Source organism: Pipistrellus hanaki (assembly GCF_964339955.1).
Source record: "Pipistrellus hanaki genome assembly, chromosome: 13".
NCBI lineage: Eukaryota > Metazoa > Chordata > Mammalia > Chiroptera > Vespertilionidae > Pipistrellus > Pipistrellus hanaki.
Window position 1 is genome coordinate 26,746,779 of NC_140515.1, and position 25,150 is coordinate 26,771,928.

General features: G+C 51.0%; 1 protein-coding gene and 1 pseudogene across 2 annotated transcripts; one reads left to right on the top strand and one right to left on the bottom strand.

Annotated features, from left to right (window-relative positions):
• Positions 1-284: 284 nt before the first annotated feature.
• On the bottom strand, positions 285-25,138 carry LHFPL4 (LHFPL tetraspan subfamily member 4). Its single transcript, XM_084902016.1, has 4 exons — positions 25,001-25,138; positions 23,547-24,025; positions 7,308-7,544; positions 285-3,888 (listed from the first exon to the last, which is right to left on the bottom strand). The coding sequence occupies exons 2-4, from the start codon at positions 23,950-23,952 to the stop codon at positions 3,788-3,790; spliced, it is 744 nt and encodes a 247-aa protein (XP_084758142.1). The 5' UTR covers positions 23,953-24,025; positions 25,001-25,138; the 3' UTR covers positions 285-3,787.
• Positions 20,060-21,301, top strand: LOC311631647 (large ribosomal subunit protein uL30-like; annotated as a pseudogene). The gene has a single exon. The product of its transcript is annotated as a large ribosomal subunit protein uL30-like (transcript).
• Positions 25,139-25,150: the final 12 nt, after the last annotated feature.

The following is a 25,150-nucleotide window of genomic DNA, read 5'->3' on the forward strand; positions in this document are numbered from 1 at the left end:
CTCCAAAGGAAATGCGGGCCACGTGACCAGATGCCAAGCAGCCATGTTGGGCCGTGAAAGTGGCACCGAGGAAGACAGAGCCTGGGTATCTGACCACACCTCGGGCCACACTGGTCGTGGTCTGGCTACCTCCGAGTTCGCGCGGTGGGAAGAGAAACCATCCTGCTGAGCCACCGCGGTGGAGCTCTGTCACGATGACGCAGCCAGACCCGATGGAGAGTCAGGCTGAATCCCACCCCGCCTGACCCCCCGGGGGCCGACTCAGAAAGAGGAGCCAGCACGGGTGATGTAAAGTGTTTCTTTATTTGAACATCATTCCACCTGTACTGAAGCTCAAATCCAGCAGCAGCAGAAGGGGGTCTGGACCGAAATAAGTGTTACCAAGTGGAACAATGAACAGTGAGGACACATTCAGACAAAACTTACTAATGGGGCGTAGACAACACCAAGCTATCCTAACGTCACACGGCACAGGCCCTCTGAGGTCTGCCGGTCAGAGCTCCGGGAAGGACTGTGGCTCCCTTGTTCCTTTCTCAGGAAACTGCAGTCCCCCCCAAAGGCTAGCCCTGAGCCTGGCAGGGGCCTGTGGAAGTGTCTTGTGCTGGGGACCTCCCAGCGTCTCCAGAGAGAGGGTCTCCCTTTCTCAGCCCACCCTGGAAGCCGGAGAAGGGGGACTCCCCTGGTTCCAGGCAGGAAATCTCAAAAGTCCAAGGAATTTCCCCCACAGCCTCGTCTATAGGCTCCCGATGTCTCGGCTGTTCCGGGTGTGACAAGGCTCTCGATTCTCCTCAGGAAATCAATGTTTTCCTCCAGGGGTACTGGTCCCCAAAGAGGGAAGCTTTCACAGCCCAGGGACCCAGAAGGATCTGACCAACCAGCACTCTGAACCACATTGAGGTTGTGGCCACGTCGGCCTATCCTGATAGAGTCCCCCCAGCTCCGGGCAGAGAAAGCTGGAGGGGAAGGGGCGGGGCGGGGGGGGGGGGCGCGCCAGACCCTCTGACCCAGTCCCAATGGGGAGGAGCTCCTCAGAGAGCTGCTCGAAGCTCAGCTTCCAGGGACCCAGAGAGTACGAGAGACAGCCCTCTCTCTGCTCCCGCCTCCTCCCGAGGCCAGCGTGCCCTGGCCTTTCTGGCTTCCTCGCTCCGGGAGCCCTCTGGCCACACCTGGGCTTCCCTGGGGCCCTGGCTAAAGCACCTGTGACCCCTCTGCTCCCACCTCTGGGGAAGCCTCAGGGACAGGGCTGTGGTTTGGTCCCCACTCTGACCTCTTTCCCTTCCCTGTGTTCCTTTGGTATTCCTTCAGCCCACCCAACGCTGCTTTCCTAACCCCAAAGTCCTCCGCCAGGGCAGCAGCTGGCTGAGCGGAGGGTGTCATGGAAACACTGTCAGACGGTCTCCAAGGAAATGAACCTCCCTCCTCTCTACCGCCCATCCGCTCCAGGGGCGCTCACCGCTCAGAAACCATCTGCTCTGTCCCCTGGTGTGCGGCTGGCCGCCGGGCCGACCTTGGCCTCTGAGGGGGCAGGTTCTAACCTCTCCACAAGGCACATGGCATGGTGGTCCCGGGCACAGAGCACACACAGCAGCAGCTGCTCCCTCTTCCTCAGCATCCTGTGGCCTTCCTCCTCCTCCTCCTCTCCTGTCCCTTCCACTTCTCCCTGCATCCCAGTCTGGTCTCCCACCACTGTCTTGCCAGTGCCTCCTTCCCTAACTCCAATGCCTCTTTCCAGTCCCCTACCCCACCCCACCCCTGCCCCCCGCCCCCTCAGGCTCTCTGTCCCTCTGGTTCCCCCTTCTGTTCACTCTTCCTCTCTCCTCTCTCCATTTCTGGACCTCTCTGCCCTCCATCCCCCTTGCTCTATCTCTGCCTCTCCTTCTCCCTCTCTCCTGACTCATTCTTTCTCCCATCTCTGTCTTCTCCCCATTCCTAACCATTTGATCCTGCCTCTCTCTCTGCAGCCTTCCAACACTGGGTTTTGGTTTGGATCTGCCCCCTTCCCCCACTCCCTCCCTCCCACAAGGCTCTTCTCTCCCTTCCCTTCCACCTGGGACCCTGGTGCACAGCCCCACCTGCAGGCAGCCTGCTGAGGAAGGTGCCAGTGGGGGCTGCAGTGCAGGGCTTGGCAGGAGCAGAAGAGAGGGGCGCGGTGCTGGGCAGAGCACTGCGGGAAGGTGTTTGCCCAGGGAGGAGGGAGGGTCAGGACTTGGGGAGCTCCGGGTTTGAGGAATCCTATCAGGATCCAGCATCCGATCCGGGTTGGGTCCAGAGGGGAACTCGGACAGGGGATTCCTAGAGTCTGTCTCGGAAACCCTCCCTCTCAGGTCCCACTCCAATGGAAATGAACACAGGTTGGCAAATACATGGCACGAATGCTTTTCTCCCCTCCTTTGGCTGAGCCAACAGGACAGAATGGTGGGGTCGCAGGCTCCTCTCCAGGGAGCCCTGCAGCCAGAAGCAGGCACGCTGGAGAAAGCCCACATGCCGCCTGGACTCGGGCCTGAAAGGGGCTGCCTTGCCCCCAGCCAGGTGGCCCCCGGCCAGGCCCATGCGGCAGAGAGGGAAGTCCAGAAACACCTGAAAATCTCCCTCAGTTGCTTCTCGCCAAGCAGGAGGGAGATGCCCCCATGGGAGGAGAGGGGGAGAGAGGACGCCTCATCTGCCCCCCTCCACACACTTACACACACACACACACACACACACACACACACTCACACACTCACGCCTCGGCTCCAAGCACTGCCCATCGGGTGGCAGACCCTGGGCATATCGCAAGGCGAGAGGTGGGCCAAGAGGAAAAGAGGTGGGGGCAGGGTTACAAGGCCTGGGGATGGGGACAGGGGGTACCCTGTTCAGAGGTGACCTGCAAGTTCAAGTTATGCAGAAAAGTATCAAAGAGGCAAGACAGTCCCTGCCCTTAGCAAACGCCAGGGTCAGGCAGCACAAGAAGGGGCAGAGGGGTGATACCTCCCCCGATGCCCCACAGGTAGGCCCCTCCCCAACCTCCAACCCTAACAACAGGGCCAAAGGGTCTGTGCTGTACAAAACGAGCTGGGGCCGAGGGTCCAGTCAGCGGCAGGACGTCCCAGCAGCGAAGCCAGACCCACCCCGGGCCCAGCCACTCCCGGCCCTGGCTGCCCGGAGTCCCGGCATCTCCTGCCGTTCCTTCTGGGGCCCTGTGTCTTTTCTCAGACGCGGGGCCGGACAGGGCGCCAGGAGACGGGGAGGCCCTGTGCTTTCTCCCTCGGTGCAGCTCAGACTCCTTCAGGAGAGCTGGGAGCAGGCTGGTGACGCCTGGAGCTCTGCAAAGGTGTGATGGAACCATCATCGCCAAAAAGGGAAAGAAGAAAAAAAAAAAAAAAAAAGGAAAGAGTTTGGTTGCCCTGGGGCAGTGTCTTGAATAAGTTTCTACAGGAGGCAGGGACCAGAGGTGGCAAGGATGTGACCAGGCAGTAGCTCCCAGATCGAGTGCCTCCTTCCCCCGGGAGACGGCGGGGCCCCAGGCCAGGTGGGAGAGGAGAGGAGAAGCTCCCAAGGGATGTCCGGCTCCTTTAGGTCAGTTGAGGGAGGGGCAGAGCCAGGCCCTCCCAGGGTCTGCAGGGCCTCTCCCCTCCCCCAGGCTGCACCCAGCCTCCACCTCTCTTCAAAGTCTGGAGCTGGCAGGCGGGTAGCAGACGAGACGTCAGTCTGAGATTGGGGTCTTCCCTCAGAGCTTGACTGGAGGATGAGAGGGCAAGAGACGGGACACACTGAGGGCAGGTCAGTTCCTGGGCTGTGATCCTGGCCTTCAGGGTCCCTGTGAGTGAGCGACTGGGCAGGGCAGGACTCCCCAGCTGGAGACATCACCCCCTGGCCGCAACACGGAGCTCACTGTAGAGCTCACGAAATCTAAGAGAGAGAGAGAGAGAGAGAGAGAATCGGAGAAAGTCAGAGACCACCAGGGCGTTGGGGCTCCCCTTGGACAATCCTCAGGCAAAACGGGGCAGCGTGGTGTGAGGTGGGTGCCCAGGCTCTGAAATCCCACCCGGGCCTCAGACGAGCTGGATGGCCCTGAGCAGGCCAGTGGACCTCCCTGAGCCCCAACTTCCTCATCTGTACGACGGCAGAACAGCCTCCTTCACAGGGTGCTGCTGAGGGTCGGAAAGGCGTACAGAACACCCGCCAAGGACTCTGCGCAGTGTCTGGCACATCCTAAATGCTGGGCGTTGTGGCCATGTGTTTTATTGTTCCCTTTTGTCCCGGAGGTCTTTGGCTTAGAACTGAACGGAGAGTCTCAGCCATCTCGAGCTCTTCATGAGGACGGAGATCTCTGATGTCGCTTTTAACACTGAGCTATCAGGGTGCCTGGTGGGGGAGGGAGGAGAGGACGCTGAGTGGGCTGGGCCCACCTCACACCAGAAAAGGCAGATGGCTGTCTTAGTCATGCACTTCTGGAAGCTGCCACCAGAGGGCAGGCCCTGACTTCATACCAAGGCCACAGAAACCTCAGGATAGCAGGATATCCTGGAGAGGGAGGCTCAGAGCTTAGGTTAGCAGCTAGCAGTCCGGGAAGGGCTGGAAGGGGGACAGGCAATGGGGCCAGAGCTGGGTCTCTGGACTTGGACCTGGGTTCAGATTCTGGATCCATCACGTAGGTGGCTTTGAGCAAGTGACTGGACCTCCTGTTTGTAAAATGGTGGTCATGAGGCCCACCTGATGGGGAGTGGGGAAGAGTGGCAACTTTCACAGAGCATAAGCCACACGCCCCTTTGCAGGCATAATCTTCCTCACAGGACAACCCGTGGTACCGTGAGTATATGTATGTGTACACTATCTTTGGCACGTTTTCATCACACCCATTTTGTGAATGCGGGAAACTGAGGCTCACGGAGGTGAAGTCACCCCTTAGCTCAGCCTGCTTCCAACATAGATGAACAGCTTCCACCGTCTAAGGGTTCCACCCCAATGCCAAACTACCTCCCGCCAAATGAGACCGTCTTCCCCACCATTATCCCTGTTTTATAGAGGAGAGATTCCAAGAGATGAATATAATGAATGGAAAGTGCTAAACACAGGCCCAGCTCACGCTAATGGCTCACGGAAGGGTGTGACTGTGAAAATGACCACTATTTCTCACAGCAGGGAACGCACACCCAGACAGACGGGGGTCTGTCTGTCCGCCGTGGCCGCGCAGTGTCTCCCCTGGCCCCGGGGGCAGGGCGGGCCCCTGGGTCAGAAGACCAGCCCTCCCGCGGAGAACCATCTGGCACTGTCATTCCAATGGTAAGTGAGCAATTTAACTTCTGGAAAGGCACCAAGGAGACACTTGTGTCTAAGAAGACACAGACAAAAATGGTCCTTGTGGCTTTGCCAGTGATAGTAAAAACCTGGAAATCTCACCAAGAGCCCCTCAAAAGGAGAATGGTAAGAAAAGCACAGTTCCTTTATTTCACGTGATGCTAAGCACTGGATACAAAGGGCAAGATGATTCTCCATGGAATGATATACAGATCTTTACAACATGCTCCAGAGTGGAGCACAGTAATCGAGCTGAGAGGGGGGAGGAGGGTTGTTTAGGATGATACCTGCTCTATGTCATCATAGCACTTAACGTGACTCTCTGTTTCGTGAAGGGACAGATCAGGTTTGAAGATAAGTATTGACAACAGTGACAACCCCTAAGGTTCTGGCCTTAAAGTTGTTTCTTTGTTGTGTTTTAATGTTACCTGATTATATATATATATATATATACCTTATATAATAAAACCCTGATATGCAAATAGACCGAATGGTAGCACGACTGGTGGAATGACCGGTCACTAGGATGCGCACTGACCACCAGGGGGCAGACCTTAACACAGGAGCTGCTCCCTGGTGGTCAGTGCGCTCCCACAGGGGGAGCACAGCTCAGCCAGAAGCCCGGCGGGCTCACGGCTGGAGAGCGCAGGGGCCGTGGCCGGAGCCTCTCCCACCTCTCGACCAGAGCTAAGGAACAGCGATCAGGCGAGTAGTAAGGGGTGAGGGGTCCCGGACTGCAGAAGGGATCCCAGACTGAGAGGGATATCCGAATGCTGGCTTAGGCCGATCCCCTAGGGCCTCTAGTATATATATACTAGATGAAATTTGTGCACTGGGGAGGGGGGGTCCCTCAGCCTGACCTGCGCCCTCTCACAGTCCGCAGTCCAGGAGCCCTGCGGGGGGGGGGGGGGGGGGAAGGGGGGATGTCCGATTGGTGTGGAGGCGGGAGAGGCTCCCACCACCGCAGCTGCACTCACCAGCTGTGAGCCCAGCTCCTGTGTTAAGGTCTGCACCCTGGTGGTCAGTGCATGTCATAGTGACCGGTTGTTCTGCCATTTGGTCGAATTGCATATTAGCCTTTTATTATATAGGATATATATATATATATATATATATATATATATATATATATATATATATATATTTGCAATATACTAGGTATAAAGCACCATTCAAGAACTGTAGCTCGCTGAAACCAGTTTGGCTCAGTGGATAGAGCATCGGCCTGCGGACTGAGGGGTCCCAGGTTCGATTCCGGTCAATGGCATGTGCCTTGGTTGCGGGCACATTCCCAGAAGGGGGTGTGCAAGAGGCAGCTGATTGATGGTTCTCTCTCATCGATGTTTCTAACTCTCTATCCCTCTCTCTTCCTCTGTAAAAAATCAATGAAATATATTTTTTAAAAAACAAACAAACAAAAAAAACCCCTGTAGCTCTATCAATAATGTGTTTACACCTACCTGTCCACATCTGCTCCTGGCTTCCCTCATCCATCCCAAACACACCCTTCTACCATTTATATTTCTCATTTGTTTGTTTGTTTGTTTAAACTGCCTGTATCACCATAAATAACTGTGTTTAAACTATACATTGCTTAGTGGTGCTTGGTGTTTGAGCTCAATATAAATTTCACTGTGTCGTCGTCTGGAACTTTATTCCCCTCCACCCCACCCCCTCCGTGGTATGTCTCCAGCGGGTGCCCATTCTGTTACTATAAACTGAGGCTCATTCCTTTTCAGTTAGGAATATATCACCATCCGCCTGCCCACCCTCCTGTCCATGGCCATGTAGGCTGCTTTCAGTCTCTGCTATTTGGAACCAGCTGCCAAGGCCATTCTCACAAGTTTCTCATGGGCTTATGCCCACTGGTGGGCTCGGATCCGAGACATAAAGCCGTGTTGTTTCCAAGGCGATCATCCTGTCTGTACCATCCCCAACTCCTGCATCACCATCAGCCTTCACGGGCCCGCCCGCCCCCGCCCGCCCCCGCCCGCCCCCGCCCGCCGGAGGACACGCACGCGTGCACTCGCCTTTGTTGTCGGGCTTGAGCTCCTCCAGAAGCAAGTCGGTTTGCCGGTTGCCCAGCACGAAGGCGAGGAAGGAGAGGATGAGGGCGTTGAGGATGCCGATGATGGCCAGGATGTACGCCCAGCGCACCGAGCAGTCCCCCAGCGAGTACTTGCCGGTCTTGGCCCCGCACATGTCCCGGATGGTCTCCGCGTCCCAGCCGTCGGGGAAGATCATGCAGCCCAGCACGAGGCACAGAGCTGAGGGCGCGAGGCCCAGCCCCGCGGTCAGGAAGGAAGGCAGAGGGGATGGTTACTCCTCAGAGCCCGGGGACCCCCAGGGGCCCTCCTCACGCCGCCCAGCAACCCAAAGGCCTGCCCCCCGGTTCCTGTGGGTTCCAGAAACTCCTGGGCCTGGAAGGACACCGACTGCCCAGAAGAGCAGGGGCTTTCCGGGACCCATCACACCCTCTCCCTCCCCCTTCGCATCAGCCCCTTCCTGGAAGCATGAGGAAGTAGCAGACCACGGTCACCTCCCTTCACCTATGTTTACCCTCTCCCACCTGGGCCATGCTCACCCTCTCCCAGCCTCATCACCATCGATTTAGTTAGGTTGTTCATTCAACACATAGTTATTGAGTGATATTGTCGTTTCCGTCAGGATGCTGGAAGCATGTCCTCATTCACACAGTTGGAGCACTGTGCACAGACTGGAGTGAGAACAATGGGGTCTGAGCCTCCTGTTTGTCTGGGTGATGGGAATCAGAGTGAATGCTTACCTCCCAAGGTGGTTTGCTTGTGAGGGTTAAAGGAAGTAGCGCTTGAAAGACACATAGCACAGCGCCAGGCATTCACTCACTCAGTATCTACGGAAGGCCTGCTCTGTGCCAGGCACTGGACGAGGCGCGGGGAGGGTACTTGGACTCTCGCCTCGTGAAGCTTGCACGTTAGGTGGGGGGTGAGGGGAGAGAGAGAGCCGTTAGAGAAAAGCCCTAAAGGGCTCGAATCGTGGCTCAGCCATTTCCTAGACGTGTGATCTCGAGCCAGTTCTGTCACCTTTGAGCTTCAGTTTCCTCATCTGTGAAATGGGGGTAATGATGGCTCTCAAGTAACCGTAAAGGTTACAACAACAAGCAGTAAATGTGAAGTGCTTGGCACAGTGAGTCCTGCATAAATGGTAGCTACTATTCAAACTAGTCATGATAATAATCAAGCAAATAAGGAGGGGCTTGGTTTCAGATGAGGGCAAGGCAAAGAAAAGAAAAGCATTTGGCCCAGCCGGTGTTGCTCAGTGGTTAAGCACTGACCTATAAACTAGGAGGTCACAGTTAGATTCCAAGTCAGGGCATGTGCCCTGGTTGCAGGATTGATCCCCAGTGAGGGGCATGCAGGAGGCAACTGGTCACTGATTCTCATCATTGATGTTCCTATCACTCTCTGCCTTCCTCTTTGGGGGGAAAAAAAGCATTTGAATCAAAATGGGCCCCTGCTGATACCTTGCTGGGCACCCTGGCCCTCTGTGTTTAGTGACCCACTTGGGTCCATCTCTTGGGCTCCTCCAAGTATTTACCCTATTGAGTGGGACTCAAGGGTGAGCCAATCAGCACATTGTATTTCTCTGATAACTGATTGGCTCAGAGAGGGACACATGCCCCATACAACCAATCAGAGCCAACCAGGTTCATTAGGCCCCAGAGGCGGTGTCCTCTGCTCCTCCCTCCCCTTGCAGTGCTGGCAGCCCTGTGACCTGAGACTGTGTGGTTTGATGTTGCCATCTTGGTGTGTGATGGTCCCGCCAGCGACAGGGTTATTACTGTGTCTGAAACCTAAAGGTTCCATGCCAGCCAACTGAGTGCTTAACCTGGCTTTTTAAATTATTATTATTATTATTATTATTATTATTATTGATTTCAGAGAGGAAGGGAGAAGGAGAGAGATAGAAATATCAGTGATGAGAGAGAATCAGATTGGCTGCCTCCTGCACGCCCCCTACTGAGGATCGGACTCACAACCCGGGCATGTGCCTTTGACCAGAATGGACCCCAAGACCCTTCAGCCTGCAGGCCGATGCTCACTGAGCCAAACCGGCCAGGGCCTTAGCCTGGGTTTTAGAGGACAGCAATGACAAAGTGGGGGTGGGGGTCAGCTCTACCCACTGTCCATCTAGTTTCCAGCATAGGGTGGGGGCCCTACGCTTTGCCAACCTTCCTCCTGAGAACCCAGACTCCTGCCTGACAGTGAGGCGGGGCCTCCTCCCTTCCTCCCCCCTTTCTCCGCTGGCCTCCTCTGGCCTCACCCCCCCTCCCTGTGACAGACAGTGTCCCCCTGCCCCTAGGTGGTGTCCCTTGCTGATGCAGAGTTCCTGCACAGCACGGGGACCACACACACCCAGGGCTTCCTCCCTCTGCCATGCCCGCCTCCTGGGACAGGTGGGCCACCTCAGTGCTGGGAACAGAGTTCCTGCCAAGGGGATGGCAAATGCAAGATGCCCTGCGGCAGGAAGGAGCTGGGCGAGTTAAGGAATTCAACAAGTTTGGAGGCACCCGTCAGGCCCTCAAACGGAGAGGAAGGCTGGTGGGTGAGGGGGAGAATCGGTGCTGGAGATGTAGCCAGCGGAGCTGTGGGCGTGCAAATCCCCGGGACTGGGCACAGCGGGAACCTGAAGAGGAGGCTCAGGCCTGAGCCCCGGGTGCTCCAGCGTTCACTGGGCGGCAAAGAGGAGGAGCCTACGGAGGAGGCTGGACGCGTCTCCCCAAATGTCCCTGACACTTTGCATAAGGGAGGAGAATCGACCTTCATTCAGGGAGGGGAGAGGAGAGAAAAGGAGCGGACTCACGCAGCCCTTCGGTGCCTCCCACCATCCGCCTCCCTCCCCACCCTCACCCCCACCCCCAGCAGGAGGCAGGGATGGGAAAGAGCCTGGGGGGGGAAGACAAACCCAGGGAGCCCCTCCTCCTTCTCTCCAGCCCTCCCCTCGGGGGTTCGGTGTTTCCTCTCCCGCGGGGAGCATTCCTCGTCTCCATGGAAACCGCTCCAGCATCCAGAGCTCCCAGCCGCGCTGCTCCAGCTCGGGCCTTCAGTCCGAGAGAACCTGCAATCCCGCGCTCAGCCCTCAGAGGTTTTCTTCCAGCCTCTGTCTCTCTGCTTCGCCATTTACCGCCTCTCTCTGTCTCTGTCTCTAATCGCATGCCCATTCCCTTCTTTCTCCACCCTTCTCATCTCTCATCTTTCTCTTCATATCCCCCTCTTAGCTAGTCTGCATGGTGCTCGAGTCTCAGTCTCCACTCGACCTTTGACCCTGGCTCTTGCCTCTTCAGTTTAGATCTCTCGGTGAGATCTAATTTCACATTCACTCAGCACTCCTCCCCCCCCTCCTCTCTTCCTTTCCTGGCTTCTCTTCCTTCCCTGTATCTGTCTCTTGGCCCTTTCCTTTCTCTGGCTCTCCCTTTGCACACTCCCCATAGGAATCCTGAGCGCCGGGCCCTGTGCAGGGGCTGGGGACGCTGGCAGGCACGGGTTCTGACATCGGGGGCAGAGCTGCCTGGGGAGGAATAGGACCAGTCCACACGCACCAAGCGGAAGGAAACAGACGAAGTACTGAGACCCCGAACAACGGGGTGCTCAGAGGAGCTGGCCGCGGAGTGCGTCTCCCCGGGTCTCTCTCTTTCTCCGCCTCCTTTGCTCTGCAGGGTTTTAGGGGTGGCTCTGTGGCCCCAAAGGCTGCTCTGGGGATGGAAGACAACAGAAATCCAGCAAATGGAGGACAGCAAATCAGATGGTTTCTCTGGACGGCTGGGAAGAGAGGAAAAGACACGAGGGACAGCCTACACCAGGAAGAAGAGGCTCAACCATCAGGAGGTGGAATGACTACAGGCAAGGCAGCCCTCAGCATCCCCATCTGCTGGATGAGGAAAGGGAGGCTGAGGTCTTCAGAGTCCAAGTTCAAGTCTCTTGAAACTAATCAGCTGGCTGAAGAGTTGGCGGCTTCAAGCAAGACACATTCACAAGTGCAGGGTGCAGCATTTTTTATGTTTGGCCTGATCATTCTTCATGGCGGGGGACCATCCTGTGCATTGTGGGATATTTCACATCATCCCTGGCATCTACCCACCACACATCAGTGCCACTCCCACTCCCAGTCATCATAAAAATGTCTCTAGCCCAGCTGGTGTGGCTCAGTGGTTGAGTGTCGACCTATGAACCAAGAGGTCACAGTTCAATTCCCAGTCAAGGCACAAGCCTGGCTTACAGGCCCTGTCTCCCATTGTGAAGCATGCAGGAGGCAGCCTATCAATGATTCTCTTACCATTGATGTTTCTATCTCTCTCCCACGCCCTTCCTCTCTGAAAAGCCTCCAGACACTGCCAAATGTCCCCTGGGGGACAAAATAGTCCCTGCTGAGACTACTAGGGGAAGGGGCTTGTCTATCCAATCACCTGACACCCAGCGACTTACTCTGCTCCAAGAAGTCAGTATTATTATATTTTGTGACAAAATTGAGATGAATACTATTAATATTATTATGTTTTACAATTATATTTTTATTGGTTTTGGAGAGAGAAGGGGGAGAAAGAGAGAAACATCCATCGGTTGCCTTCTGTATGTGCCCTAACCTAGGACCGAACCCAGCAACCTTTCTCAGCTTTTCCGATGCTAATCTGAGCAGCTGCTCTGGCTCCTCTCTCCAAGCCTCCTTAACTGACTCCTCCTCCACCTGCCCCTTACGTGTTGGTGTTTCTAGGGTGTCTCCTCTTCTGCCTCCCTCCACACATTCACCCCCACTCAGCATCCTGAGGTGCTGCCTCACAGCTCCATCTCCCGCTGAGACCTCTCCTCAGCTCCAGACCTGAACGTGCAATTGCTTGTCAGACCTTTCCTCTTGCACCTCCCAGAGAATCCTCAGACTCACCATCTCCCAAACGGACCTGATCTTCCTACCGTGTCCTTTGGGAATGCCACTACAGAGACGCAACCTTCCAAGAAGAAAACCAGGATCATCTGCAACTCCTGCCTGTCCTCAGCCCAGCACTCCTGCTCGCCCCTCCGTGGGTCCCAGTGTTTCCCTTCCTCTACCTCCCCCAGCCTCAGGCCTTTCCGTCTTTACAGATGAAGAAGAAAACATACCATTAACTGATAGAAAAATATATATGAACTAATGGTCTATAGGAAATAGACATGTGAAAAGTGTATGACCTCATTCAAAATAAGAATACTACATAACAGCATTTTTTTACCCATCAGGTTGGCAAAAGTAAAATGTTTGATAATACACTTCGTTGGGAAAGATGTGGGAAAACAGGGACTTCCAAGCATTGCTGCTGGGAGTGTAACAACTTCTGTGGAGGACTAAACTGCAAATCCATAGACCATTTAATCCAGCAACTTCATTCTATATGTACATATGTATCAAATTATTTATGTACATAACCCATTGAAATACTGTAGCAAAATATTCTAAACAAATACTGATTTAAAAAATGATGATATATCTATACAAAAGTATATTATGTAGCTCTGAACAAAAAGTAGCTCTTTTTATACTGAAATGAAACCATCTCCAAGGTGTATTGTTCACTTACAAAAGCAAGATGATGTATGCTACCATCTGTGGTAGTTTTATTTTTTTTAATGTATTTTTATTGATTTCAGAGAGGAAGGGAGAGGGAGAGAGAGACAGAAACATCAATGATGAGAGAGAATCATTGATTGGCTGCCATCAGCACGCCCCACACTGGGGATGGAGCCCACAACCCAGGCATATGCCCTGACCAGGAACCAAACAATGACCTCCTGCTTCACAGATTGATGCTCAATCACTGGGCCACACCAACTGGGCAGGGTCACAGGTTTTATTCCCAGAGGCATGTACCTTGGTTGCAGGTTCAATCCCCAGCCTCGATCAGGGCAAGTGGCAAAGGCAGTCAATTGATGAATCTCTCTCACATTGATGTCTGTCTCTCTCTCTCTCTCTCTCTCTCTCTCTCTCTCTCTCTCTCTCTCTTTCTCTCTCTCTTTCCCCTACCTTTCCTCCCACCCATTCTCTCTAAAAATAAATGGGAAAAATATCCTTCAGTGAGATTAACAAAAATAAGTAAATAAATAAAAATTTAAAAATAAAATCAATAAAAACATATCTTCGGGTGAGGATTAAAAAAAAAAAACTAAACAAAATGGAAACAAGAAATCTACTGGATGCAGAGATCAAAATAAGGAAGCTTAAGGAACTTAGGAGTAGAGTAGAAAACTTAGAGAGAGCTTCAACAGCATAAAACAAAAAAGAAAACCATAAAAGAACCACTCAGAAAACAAGAATACACTAACTGAAATAAAGAATAATTTCTAGGAATCAGCAGTAGAGTAGATGAAGCAGAGAATCAAATCAGTGATTCAGAAGATAAGGAAGCAGAAAACACCCCATCAGAATAACAGAAAAAGAAAAAAGAATCCAAAAATGAGGATAGTGTAAGAAGTCTCTGGAGCCCTGGCCGGGTAGCACCAATATATCAAGGTTGACGGTTCGATCACCAGTCAGAGCACATACAAGAAGCAGCCAACTAATGCATCAACAAGTGGAACAACAATCAATGTTTCTCTCTCAAATAAAAATTTTTTTGTAAAAAAGAAGTCTCTGGGACAACTTCAAGCATACCAGCATTTGCATCATAGTGGTGCTGAAAGGAAGAGAGAGCAAGAAATTGAAAACCTATTTTTAAAAAATAATGATGGAGCTCTGGTCAGTGTGGTTCAGTTAGCTGGAGCATGTAAAGATCATGAGTTTAATTCTTGGTCAGGACACATACCCAGGTTGTGGGTTCGATACCCAGTAATGGTGTGTAGAGAGGCAACTGATCAATGTTTCTCCCTCACACTGAATGTTTCTATCTTTTTGCCTCTCCCTTTTTCTCTCTGTAAAATCAATATGAACATATTCTCAATATAGGATTAAATAATAATAATAACAATAATGGAAAACTTCCCTAACCTGGTAAAAGAAATAGACATACAAGTCCAAGAAGCACAGAGTCCCAAACAAGATGAACCAATGAACTCAAAGAGTCCCACACCAAGACACATCATAATAAAATGCAAAAGGTTAGAGACAAAGAGAGAATCATGAAACCAGCAAGAGAGCCCTAGCCAGTTTGGCTCAGTGGATAGAGTGTTGGACTGTGGACTCAAGGGTTCTAGGTTCAATTCCAGTCAAGGGCACATGCCCAGGTGGCAGGCTCGATCCCCAGTAGGGGGTGTGCAGGAGGCAGCTAATCAATGATTCTCATCATTGATGTTTCTATTTCTCTCTCCCTTCCTCTTAGTAATCAATAAAAACATATTAAAAAAGGAAAAAATAAAACAGCAAGAGAAAAGCAGTAACTCCCATAAGAATGTCAACTGATTTCTCAAGAGGTATGTTGCAGGCCAGATGGGATTGGCAAGAAATATTCAATGTGATGAAAAGCAAGGACCTACAATCAAGATTACTCTATCCTGAAAAGTTATCATTTAGAATTGAAGGACACATAAAGAGCTTCCCCAACAAGAAAAAGTTAAAGGAGTTCACCACCACCAAAACAACATTATATGAAATGTTAAAGGGTTTTATTTAAGAAGAAGGAAAAAAAATATGAACAATAAAATAGCAATAAGTACATATCGATCAGTTGAGTCTACAAATAAAATGACCAAGAACAGAAACAGACTCATACAGAGAACTTTTTGTTAATTGCCAGATGGGGGGTGAGGAGGGTGGTGAGAGACTAAGAAGGACAAACTGGTTGTTGTGGAGTAGTCATGGGGATGTAAATTACAGTATAGGGAATATAGTCAATAATATTCTGATACCTAGGCTGGGTGCAGGATTTATTGGGATAATCACATATTAACTTATATAATGTCTAGTCACTGGGGTATACAAAAATATTTTTAAAAGCCCCCTATACCCTCAAATATCCTGGTTTCAGTGACTTAATGTTCTACTTATAGAGAATAATTTCTTAGTCCAACACTGGATTTTCCTGTGGTTCTACTTTATTTTGTACAGTAAATATGTACAAGTATAGTGGAAAATTTAAAAACACAGAAAAGCAGCAAGAAGGAAAAAATCATTTGTAATTTCCCACTGAAAGTTAAATAATAATAATATCTGTGTATATTTTCTCCCTATATAACTTCTAAAGTAAAATGGGAACATTTTACTTTAAAAAAAATAAAATAAAAAGATGTACAACATCACTAATTATTAGGGAAATGCAAATCAAAACTACAATGAGATACCACTTCACACACAGTATGATGGCTATAATAAAAACCTCAGATAATAGCAAGGATATGAGGAAACGGGAGCCCTCATGCACTGCTGGTGGCAATGTACCATGGTGCGGTCACTTTGGAAAACAATGTGGCAGTTTTTCAAAATGATAACTAGCCCTAGCCAGTTTGGCTCAGTGGATAGAGCTTTGGCCCGAGGACTGAAGGGTCCCAGGTTTGATTCCAGTCAAGGACGTGTACCTTGGTTGCAGGCTTGATCCCTGGCTCTGGTCAGGGCACGTGTGGGAGGCAACCAATCGATGTCTCTCTCTCTCACATTGATGTTTCTCTCTCTCTGTTTCTCCCATTCCCTTCCACTCTCTTTAAAAACCAATGGGAAAATATCCTCAAGTGAGGATTAACAACAACAACAACAACAACAAATGTTAACTATAAAGTTGCCGTTGAGCCACCCATCCCACTCCTAGGTACATACCCAAGAGAAATTAAAATGTGTCCATACAAAAACTTGTACACAAATGTTCATAGCAATATTCATAATAGCCAAAAGGTGGAAGCAGCCCAACTGATGGATAAGTAAACAAAATGTGATAGATCTACAAAAAGGAATATTAGTCACAAAAAGGAATCACATATTGATACATGCTACCACATGAGGAACCTCAGAAACATTACACAAAGTGAAAGATGCCAGTCACAAAGACCATGTATTGTATGATTCCATTGATATGAACTATCCTGAATAGGCTAATACAGAGAGTCAGAAAGTAGATTAGTTGTTGCTTAGAGGCTGAGCAACCTAATGGAGAAATTGTTTAGGGAGTGATAGCTAAAGGGCATGAATTTATGAAAATATCCCAAAATTGATTGTGGTGATGGTTGCACAACTCTGTGAATATGCTAAAACCAACCAACCAAACAAACAAAAAAAACAAACCCCACTGAATTACACTCTTATATGGGAGGGAAAGGAGGTGGGAGGAAGGAAAGAAGGAAGAGAGGGAGGGTTAGGGGAGAGGGAAAGAGGAACGGAGGAAAGAATTCCCCCAATGTGCTTAGCAGTGTTATACACATGAACAAAGACTTAATTGGGATGAGTAAAATCCTGAACCAAACCTGAAACAACCAGAAAAAAATAGGGAGGAATGTGAAGACGTATTCCTAGCTGTAGTGACAGAAGCTCGTCCTGGCTGTTCCTGGCCCAGAGGCCCCCGCTGATTAAGGACACACATCTGGAAGGCTGGGCGATCTCACCAACCAGCCCTGCTGCCACCTCCACCGTCAGTCTCCTCATCTCCCACTCCATCTCACACACACTCTTCTCGGCTGTGACTCCAGCACCAGGCAGTGCCTGGCACATAGTAGGCACTCAGGATTAAAGGAGCTGTGGTCAGAATCACCCCCCTTCTGTGGATAGAGGGTCTCACTTTGTGACCATGAACTTGTCTCTTTTCTCTAGGACTCAAGTTTTTTTTTTTAATCTGTGAAGTGAAGGAGTTAGACCAGCTGACTGGTAAGACCCTTTCCAGCGGGTAGTTTATGACTTCTCAAGGTCTTGGACCATCAGTCCAAACTCTTCCACCAGAGCATTAGGACTCCTGACCAACTACTTTTCACTCAGACTGTGCTGCAGAAACAGCAATGGCCGTTTACTGGGTGTTTATTGTACACCAGGAACCATACTCAGCATTTTATACCCATCGTTTCGTTTATTTCTTTCTACCACCTTTGAGGCAGGTACAATAATAATCTCCATTTTACAGATAAGGACACAGATGCAGTGAGAGAGGAAAACCTGCTTATCCAAGCCCACACAACTGGGAAGTGGCAGATATATTTTATTGATTTTTTTACAGAGAGGAAGGGAGAGAGATAGAGAGCTAGAAATGTCGATGAGAGAGAAACATCGACCAGCTGCCTCTTGCACACCCCCTTCCGGGGATGTGCCCGCAACTAACGTACATGACCTTGACCAGAATCAAACCTGGGACCTTTCAGTCCGCAGACCAACGCTCTACCACTGAGCCAAACCGGTTTCGGCAAGTTCTCTGTTCTTCAACCACTATCCCACACTGCCTCCTCAGGTCCTCACCAGGCTTCCAACCTGAGTGTCCACTCCAGCCAGCAACCGCCCCTTGGCTAACCTCACCCCACCCACAGGTAAGCACAGAGCACACGGAGCTCACAGCGGTAACTTGGAACCTGTGTATTCACCCCATGGGCTCCAGCTCTAGATCCCTTAGGACTGTGTGAAGTTTCAGCTCCACCTCTCACTAGAGGTGTGGCCTCTGGGCAAGTCGCTCTAGCAGGTGAAGGTTAAATGGCATGAGTGTGAAAATGTCCAGCACAGACGCTGGCACATTGTGTGTTCCTGGAAAATGGGAAAGACCAGGTCCGGAGGAGCAGCAGGGTCCTGAGAAGCACTGAAAAGCTGAGCCCTAACTCCGCAGAGAGCCACCTGGGTCCTCCAGAACCTCCACTTTGCATTCAACCCTTCTGGCAAATACATCCTGCCACCATCCCCCCATTAATGCTCCTTTATAAATCCCTGGGCTTTCTTTTTTTTTCTTCTTTTTTTTATTAAGGTATTATATGTGTACAGATCTTACCATTGCCCCCCCCTCCATACATGCCCTTACCCCCCCCCCCCGAGTTTTGCATCCATTGGTTATGCTTATATGCATGCATACAAGTCCTTCGGTTGATCTCTCATCTCCCCCATATCTCCCTGCCCACCCCACTGTAATTTGACAGTATGTTCATCCTTGGGCTTTCGAGTCAGAAAAACTGAGTTATAATCCTGGCTCCACCACTTAACCACCTTAGACACATGACTTCTTCCTCTTTGAGGCTCAGGGTCCTTATCTATAGAATATCAAAAATTGCCCAGCTGGTGTGCTCAGTGGTTGAGCGTCGAACTATGAACCAGGAGATATTGGTTCGATTCCCAGTCAGGGCACATCCCCGGGTTGCAGGCTCAGTCCCCAGTAGGAGACTGTGCAAGAAGGCAGGAGGCAGTCAATTGATGATTCTCTCTCATCACTGATGTTTCTTTCTCCCTCTCCCTTCCTCTTTGAGATAAATAAAAAGATATCTTTAAAAAGATATTAATAATGGCACCTATTCCATAGGATTGCTGTGAAGATTAGAAAATAGTATGCATGTAAATGTTTAGCAAATGGTCAAGCATTTAGTAAAGGCTCAGAAGACATTAACTGTTTTTCCTGAAGAATAATAACAGTAATAGCAACTTCGAGCTGCCTACTGAGTAGAGTCCACACTCCTTGATGCAGTATTGAGAGCCTTGCACATTGTAGCCCTATTGCTCCTTCCCGGCCTCTCCTCCCTCCTGCTATTCCCCTACGTGGATGTCACGTTCCATCCAGATGCGGCTTTCTTACCTCTGTGCCTCTGTCCATGCTCTTCCTCTCCACTAAGAATGCTCTCCCACACCTCACACCTGCCCACACCCTGTCCTGCTCGAGTCTCACCTTCCAAGGAAGCCCATAGCCTCCTCTGTTGCCCTGAGTTTCCACTTTGTCTGCACTTGCCTTACCTAGAGTATCAGTCCATGTGTTCCAGAGATTAATTAAGAGGTGGACACCTGACCAAAGCTGAGTAACAGGTGTTCTTTTTTCAGCATTGATAAGCTTCAAAAGAGAAGCAGATTTCCCCTGGCTTGTATGCCTCCGTGGAATGAAGGGTCCCAGATTCAATTCTGGTCTAGGGTGCATGCCTGGGTTGTGAACTCAATCCCCAGTAAGGGGTGTGCAGGAGGCAGCCAATCAATGATACTCACCATTGATGTTTCTATCTCTCTCCCTCTCCATTCCTCTCTGAAATCAATAAAAATATTTTTTTTAAAAAAGAGAGAAGTAAGCTTAAAAATAAGCCAACACAAAGGAACAAAGAAATGGAGAGAGACATAGTATAATGGCATTATTTGATCCATCTGAGAGACATATTATAATGGCATTATTTGTGTTTGTTTTTTCTTTTGTTTTTTGTTTTTATAATGGCATTATTTGATCCATCCATGACTGAAGCCAGATACTCTTTTTTTTTAATATTTTATTAATATTTTACAGAGGGGAAGAGAGAGGGATCGAGAGTTAGAAACATCGATGAGAGAGAATCATCGATCAGCTGCCTCTTGCACACCCCCCTACCGGGGATGTGCCCGCAACCAAGGTACATGCCCTTGCCCGGGACCTTTCAGTCCGTAGGCCGACGCTCTCTCCACCAAGCCAAACTGGTTTCAGCTGAAGCCAGATACTCTTGACTTTTAAGTTACATGAGTCAAAAACACTACCCTCTTTATTACTTAATATTTTTTAATGTTTTATTTTATTTTTAGAGAGAAAGGAAGGGAAGGAAAGAAACATCTAAGTGAGAGCTTGAGTCTCCAACCTAGGCATGTGTCGAACTTTCAACCTTCTGGTACATGGGATGATGCTCCAAACAGCTGAGCCATACTGTTCAGGGATACTCTCTTTTTTTAATTTTATTTATTTAAGCCAGTTTGAGTTGGGTTTCTGTCACTTGCTAGTGAAAGACCGCTGACCAATGTAATGATCTAACTAGATGGTAAGCTTAAGAGAAGGAATTGCATTTTATAGCCTTATAAAATGCTCTCAAACCCTTGGAGACAGGGATGATCTCAGTATCACAACTCATAGCATAAGGATGATCACAAAGCAGGTAAGGAATCAACTCAGAAATCTAAGCAAAATGGAATCAACTGCTCAACTCTGATAACAGCCCTCAGGGTGGGACAGTAACACAAGGGAAAGAGCACTGGGCTAGGAGTTGAGACTAATTTACTCACTTACTGGCTGAGTGACTTTGGGAAAGACCATAATTTCTCTAGGCTCAGTCTCTTCTCTCTAAAATGGGGGCAGGTTCTTTTCCGGCTGGAACCATGGAGGGTGCAGAAGAGAAGAAGAAGAAGAAGGCTCCTGCTGTGCCAGAAACTCTCAAGAAAAAGCGAAGGAATTTCGCAGAACTGAAGATCAAGCACCTAAGAAAGAAGTTTGCCCAGAAGATGCTTGGAAAGGCAAGAAGGAAGCTCATCTATGAGAAAGCGAAGCACTATCACAAGGAGTACAGGCAGATGTACAGGACGAGATTCGGATGGCTAGGATGGCAAGAAAAGCCGGCAACTTCTACGTACCTGCCGAACCCAAATTGGCATTTGTCATCAGGATCAGAGGTATCAGTGGTGTGAGCCGAAAGGTACTGCAGCTTCTCCGCCTTGGCCAGATCTTCAGCGGCACCTTTGCTAAGCTCAACAAGACTCCCATCAACATGCTGAGGATCGTGGAGCCTTACATTGCTTGGAGGTACCCAAATCTGAAGTCGGTAAATGAATTGATCTACAAACGTTGTTATGCCAAAATCAACAAAAAACTAACTGCCCTGACAGATAACTCATTGATTGCTCGATCTCTTGGTAAATATGGCATCATCTGCATGGAAGATCTGATTCATGAGATCTACACTGTTGGAAAGCATTTCAAAGAAGTGAACAACTTCCTGTGGCCCTCCAAGTTATCTTCTCCTCGGGGTGGGATGAAGAAGAAGACCACCCATTTTGTAGAAGGTGGAGATGCTGGGAACAGGGAAGACCAGATCAATAGGCTTATTAGAAAGATGAACTAAGATATCTTAGCTATCATAACCGTAGTTATTTTTGTAATCTGGTCAGTTAATAAACTGAGTTCTTCAAAATTGAAAATAAAATAAAATAAAATGGAGGCAGGAGGCCCGGCCAGCCTGGCTCAGGGGTTGAGTGTAGACATATGAACCAGGAAGTCACAGTTCGATTCCTGATGAAGGCACATGCCCAGGTTTCAGGTTCGATCTCCAGTGTGGGGCATGCAGGAGGCAGCAGATCAGTGATTCCCTCTCATCATTGGACTCACTCTCTCTCTCTCTCTGCCTTTCTGAAATCAATAAAAATATGTTTTAAAATAAAAAATAAATAAATGGGGGCGGGGAAGGTGGTATTTGAAGGAGCTGATCTCTAAGATCCCTGAAATTCTATATTTACACGGGGGTTGTGGAACAGTTCACCCAGTCCCCAAGATTAAACGCATGTGGATTACAGAGAATTAAGAGGCCAAGAAATCAGCAACCCATCTGCAAACTCCAAATTAAGGTTGAAGAACTGGGGGTTTCAACTGAACCTATATTCTTTCCAACTTGCCTTTGGAAGGAGAATAGAATTTAAATACACAAAATCATGTTCTGGGTACCACTGAGATATATGGAGAGAGAGGTCCCATGTCCTACAATTCTCCTTTCTCACTTGCTTAAAAAAAAAAAAAAAAAAAAAAAAAAAAAAAAAAAAATCTAAGTTGAATGGACTGAAAAAGCCTAGAGGATGTCCATATCTGAATAAGCACTGACTTGTTCAAAGTCATTCTTTTGGGCGTTTGGGCAATTCTCCCAGTAGCATGGTCCCCCCTGCCTGCATGTGTAGAAAGCCCTTTGGAAAGCATACCAGCCTCAAGATCTCGCCCTCACTCCTTGGCTTTCACCCCAAGTGACAACTGTCAACTTGATCACCCATCGTATTTTCTACACTTGTCCCTGAGTAACTTCCAGCCATTTCCAAAAAAATCATGTTCCTCCTTTAAAGACAGGAGTTTCCCCTCAAGGAAGACCTTCAAGAGAATACACCCCATGCACCAAAGATAATTCCCTACAAGGATTTCAGCAGTGGAAAAATCGACGAGTGAGAAAGCATTCTTCCTCCAGGGGACTCTTTTGAAGGGGCCAACACTTGTTGAATGCTGGCCCTCGGTGGGCAGCCCCGTTGGTGAGAGTGTCATTCCGATAGGCCAAGGTGGTAGGTTTGATCTTCAGTTGGGGCACAGATAGATAACCAATGAATGCATAAAGTACGTGAAAGAATAAATTGATGTTTCTCACCCAAATCAATAAATAATAATAATAAAACACTTGTTAAATGCTCTGCGGTGCTTATTTTGAAAAAGTATCTCTGTTGCATGATCATCGTATTTCCCCTTCTCCCTCTCACCCTGGAGGGCTCCAGACTTTTTCCAAGCCGTCATCAGCCCTCCTCCCCCATCTTCTGGCCCCACTTTTCCTAGCCCAACTCTCTTTTCTGCCTGCAATTAGGCAAATGCCCAAGCTGCTGAATCTTCAAAATCTGTCTTCGATCGGAAGGCGGGCAGGCGTGGGGGACTCTAATGGATCCTGAAAAACTGCCTCAGCAATTTTTATTCCCAAGGGCCCTTCTCCGATTCTTAGGGTAAGATGTCTGTCTTAGCCAAACATTTCAGAGGGTCCTAGGAGTTCATTTCCATTTGGGCATGGCACCAGAACCCTCCTCCCTGCATTGAGTGAGAGTGGGGAATGGAGACCAGTCCAGGTGCTGCCAACTGCCCACTCTTCAAACACTGAATAGACACGACGGACAGCCTCCTCCTATATCTTAGCACAGCACTTTAAAGTTTACGAGACGCTCTTTCATTTGTTCTTGGAATCCTCTCCACTGTCTTATGGATGAGAAAAACTGAACCCCAGAGAAGTAAAGTGAAAGATCCAAGTTGATGATGTCAGGAAGTGAAAGGTCAAAGTCAGATCTCTTGAGTCACCATCTTAAGTTTGTTTGTTTTTTCCAATACAACAAACATCATTCACACCTAGAGTCGCTCCTCATTCTGGTCATCATTTCCCCTAAAACAGCCAACCAAGTGTCTCCGAGACCCTCAGAGACTCTCAACCATAACTCTAACCCATCCATCAACGCAGCCTGCCCATGTCCAACCCCACAGCCCCAAAGACCGATTCCTAAGGCGTCTCTCTCCTAAGAATGCTCCCCTCCCTGCTGAGGGACAACCAAAGGTGTGTTTTCAGACAGAGGAGCAGAGTCTGTCTCTGATTCCCCCCAAGAATGGGCCCCAGAAGGAGGGAGCCCCTTCCGCAGCCCCTGCTCCAGGGGTCCCGCCACCCCCACCCCTCCCTTACCTGCCAGAAGCTGCATCCAGGCACAGATCTTGTAGACCGTGGCGGTGTTGCAGAAGAAGAAGAGCGAGAAGCAAGTGATGCAGCCGAGGATCAGCACCATGGAGAGCAGCACGAAGAAGGCGGCCGCCTTGAAGGCGCCGGACGGGATGGTGCTGAAGTCCGTGAAGGAGCCGCGGCAGGTGAGCTCGCGGCCCGTCAGCCCGCTGCCCACGCAGTAGTGGAAGAGGCCGAAGTAGCCGGGCTTGGGGGTGCTCACGCTGTCGCCCACCCAGTAGGGCTGGATGAAGACCACCACGTTGATGATGGCGAAGCAGATGGTGAAGATGGCCCACAGCACGCCGATGGCCCGCGAATTCCGCATGTAGTGCTCGTGGTAGAGCTTGGAGGCCTCCTGCGAGGGCAGCATGGTGCCCGGGGGCGGGGCCGGCGGCGGCGGCTGGCGGGGGCCGCCGGCCCGGGACCGACCGACCAGGCGGGAGCTGGGGACGCACCGAGAAGCCGCCCTGAGGCCGGGCCTGGGGCGGGGCCGGGGAGCCCCGGGGGCTGGAGCGGGGGAGCTAGCAGGGGGTCAGGAGAGGGCTGGGTGCTCGCTGTCTGTGGGCAGAGATCTCCAATGGGTGACTTAGGAAGGGGCCGTGTGGAAGTTGGGGGGCTGGAGGGAGGGGGCCGTGATGGTGATAGGGGAGCTAGGATGGGGGGTTAGGAAGTGGTCGCGGGGAGCTGGGGAAGGAGCGTGGGGGCCGGTATTAGGGGAGTGGAGAGGGACCATGCGGAGAGGGCATGGAGGCTGAGGGCTGGGGGCCGGTATTGGGGGATTAGCAGGGGCGGGGGGCTATAGAGAGGGGGCTCGGGAGGGAATGGGGGGCTGGTAGTGGGGAGAGGAGGTCGGTGTTGGGGGTTTAGCAGGGAGGGGCTATAGAGAGGGGGCTCGGGAGGGAATGGGGGGCTGGTGTTAGGGGTAGGAGGTCTGGTATCGGGTATCCAGGAGAGGACTGTGGAGAGGGGAGTGGGGGCTTCTGTGATGGGGTAGGAAGGGGATCTTAGGGGCTTCCCTGGAGGGATTGGGAAGGTGATGGGGGGCTGGGACAGGGAGGGGGGCTGGTGTGAGGGTCTAACGGTGAGGGATCAGGGTGAGGCTACAGAGGGGCCGGAGGCTGGGACTGCTGCAGGGTCTGGACCCGGGGTGGGTGGGGGGTTCCTCAGAAGCCGGGAGGGAGCCTAGGACTGGCACGCCGGGGCTGGGCAGAGCGGGGTTTGCCAGGCCCAGGGGACGAGGGTGGGCAGGCAGTCTGGGCTGGGAGGGGCGGGTGGCGGGCGGGAGATGCCCCCTGGGCGCCGGCGAGCAGCCGGGCCGGGGAGGGCCGGGGATGGGGTGGGGGGGGCTGCCCCGCGCCCAGGCCGGGCGCACACACACGGAGGCTGCGGCCGCGGGGACGGCGTGCGGGGACACCCACCTGGGCCCGGTCCGGGGCAGCGGGTCCGGCTCTGGCGCGACGACCTAGGCGCCGCGGCTCGGCGCTCCGGCCAGCGGCGGCCTCAGCCCAGGCGGCGGCCGCGGCGCGGCCTCCATCTTGCTCGGCTCTGCCGGGCGCGCTCCGGTGCCA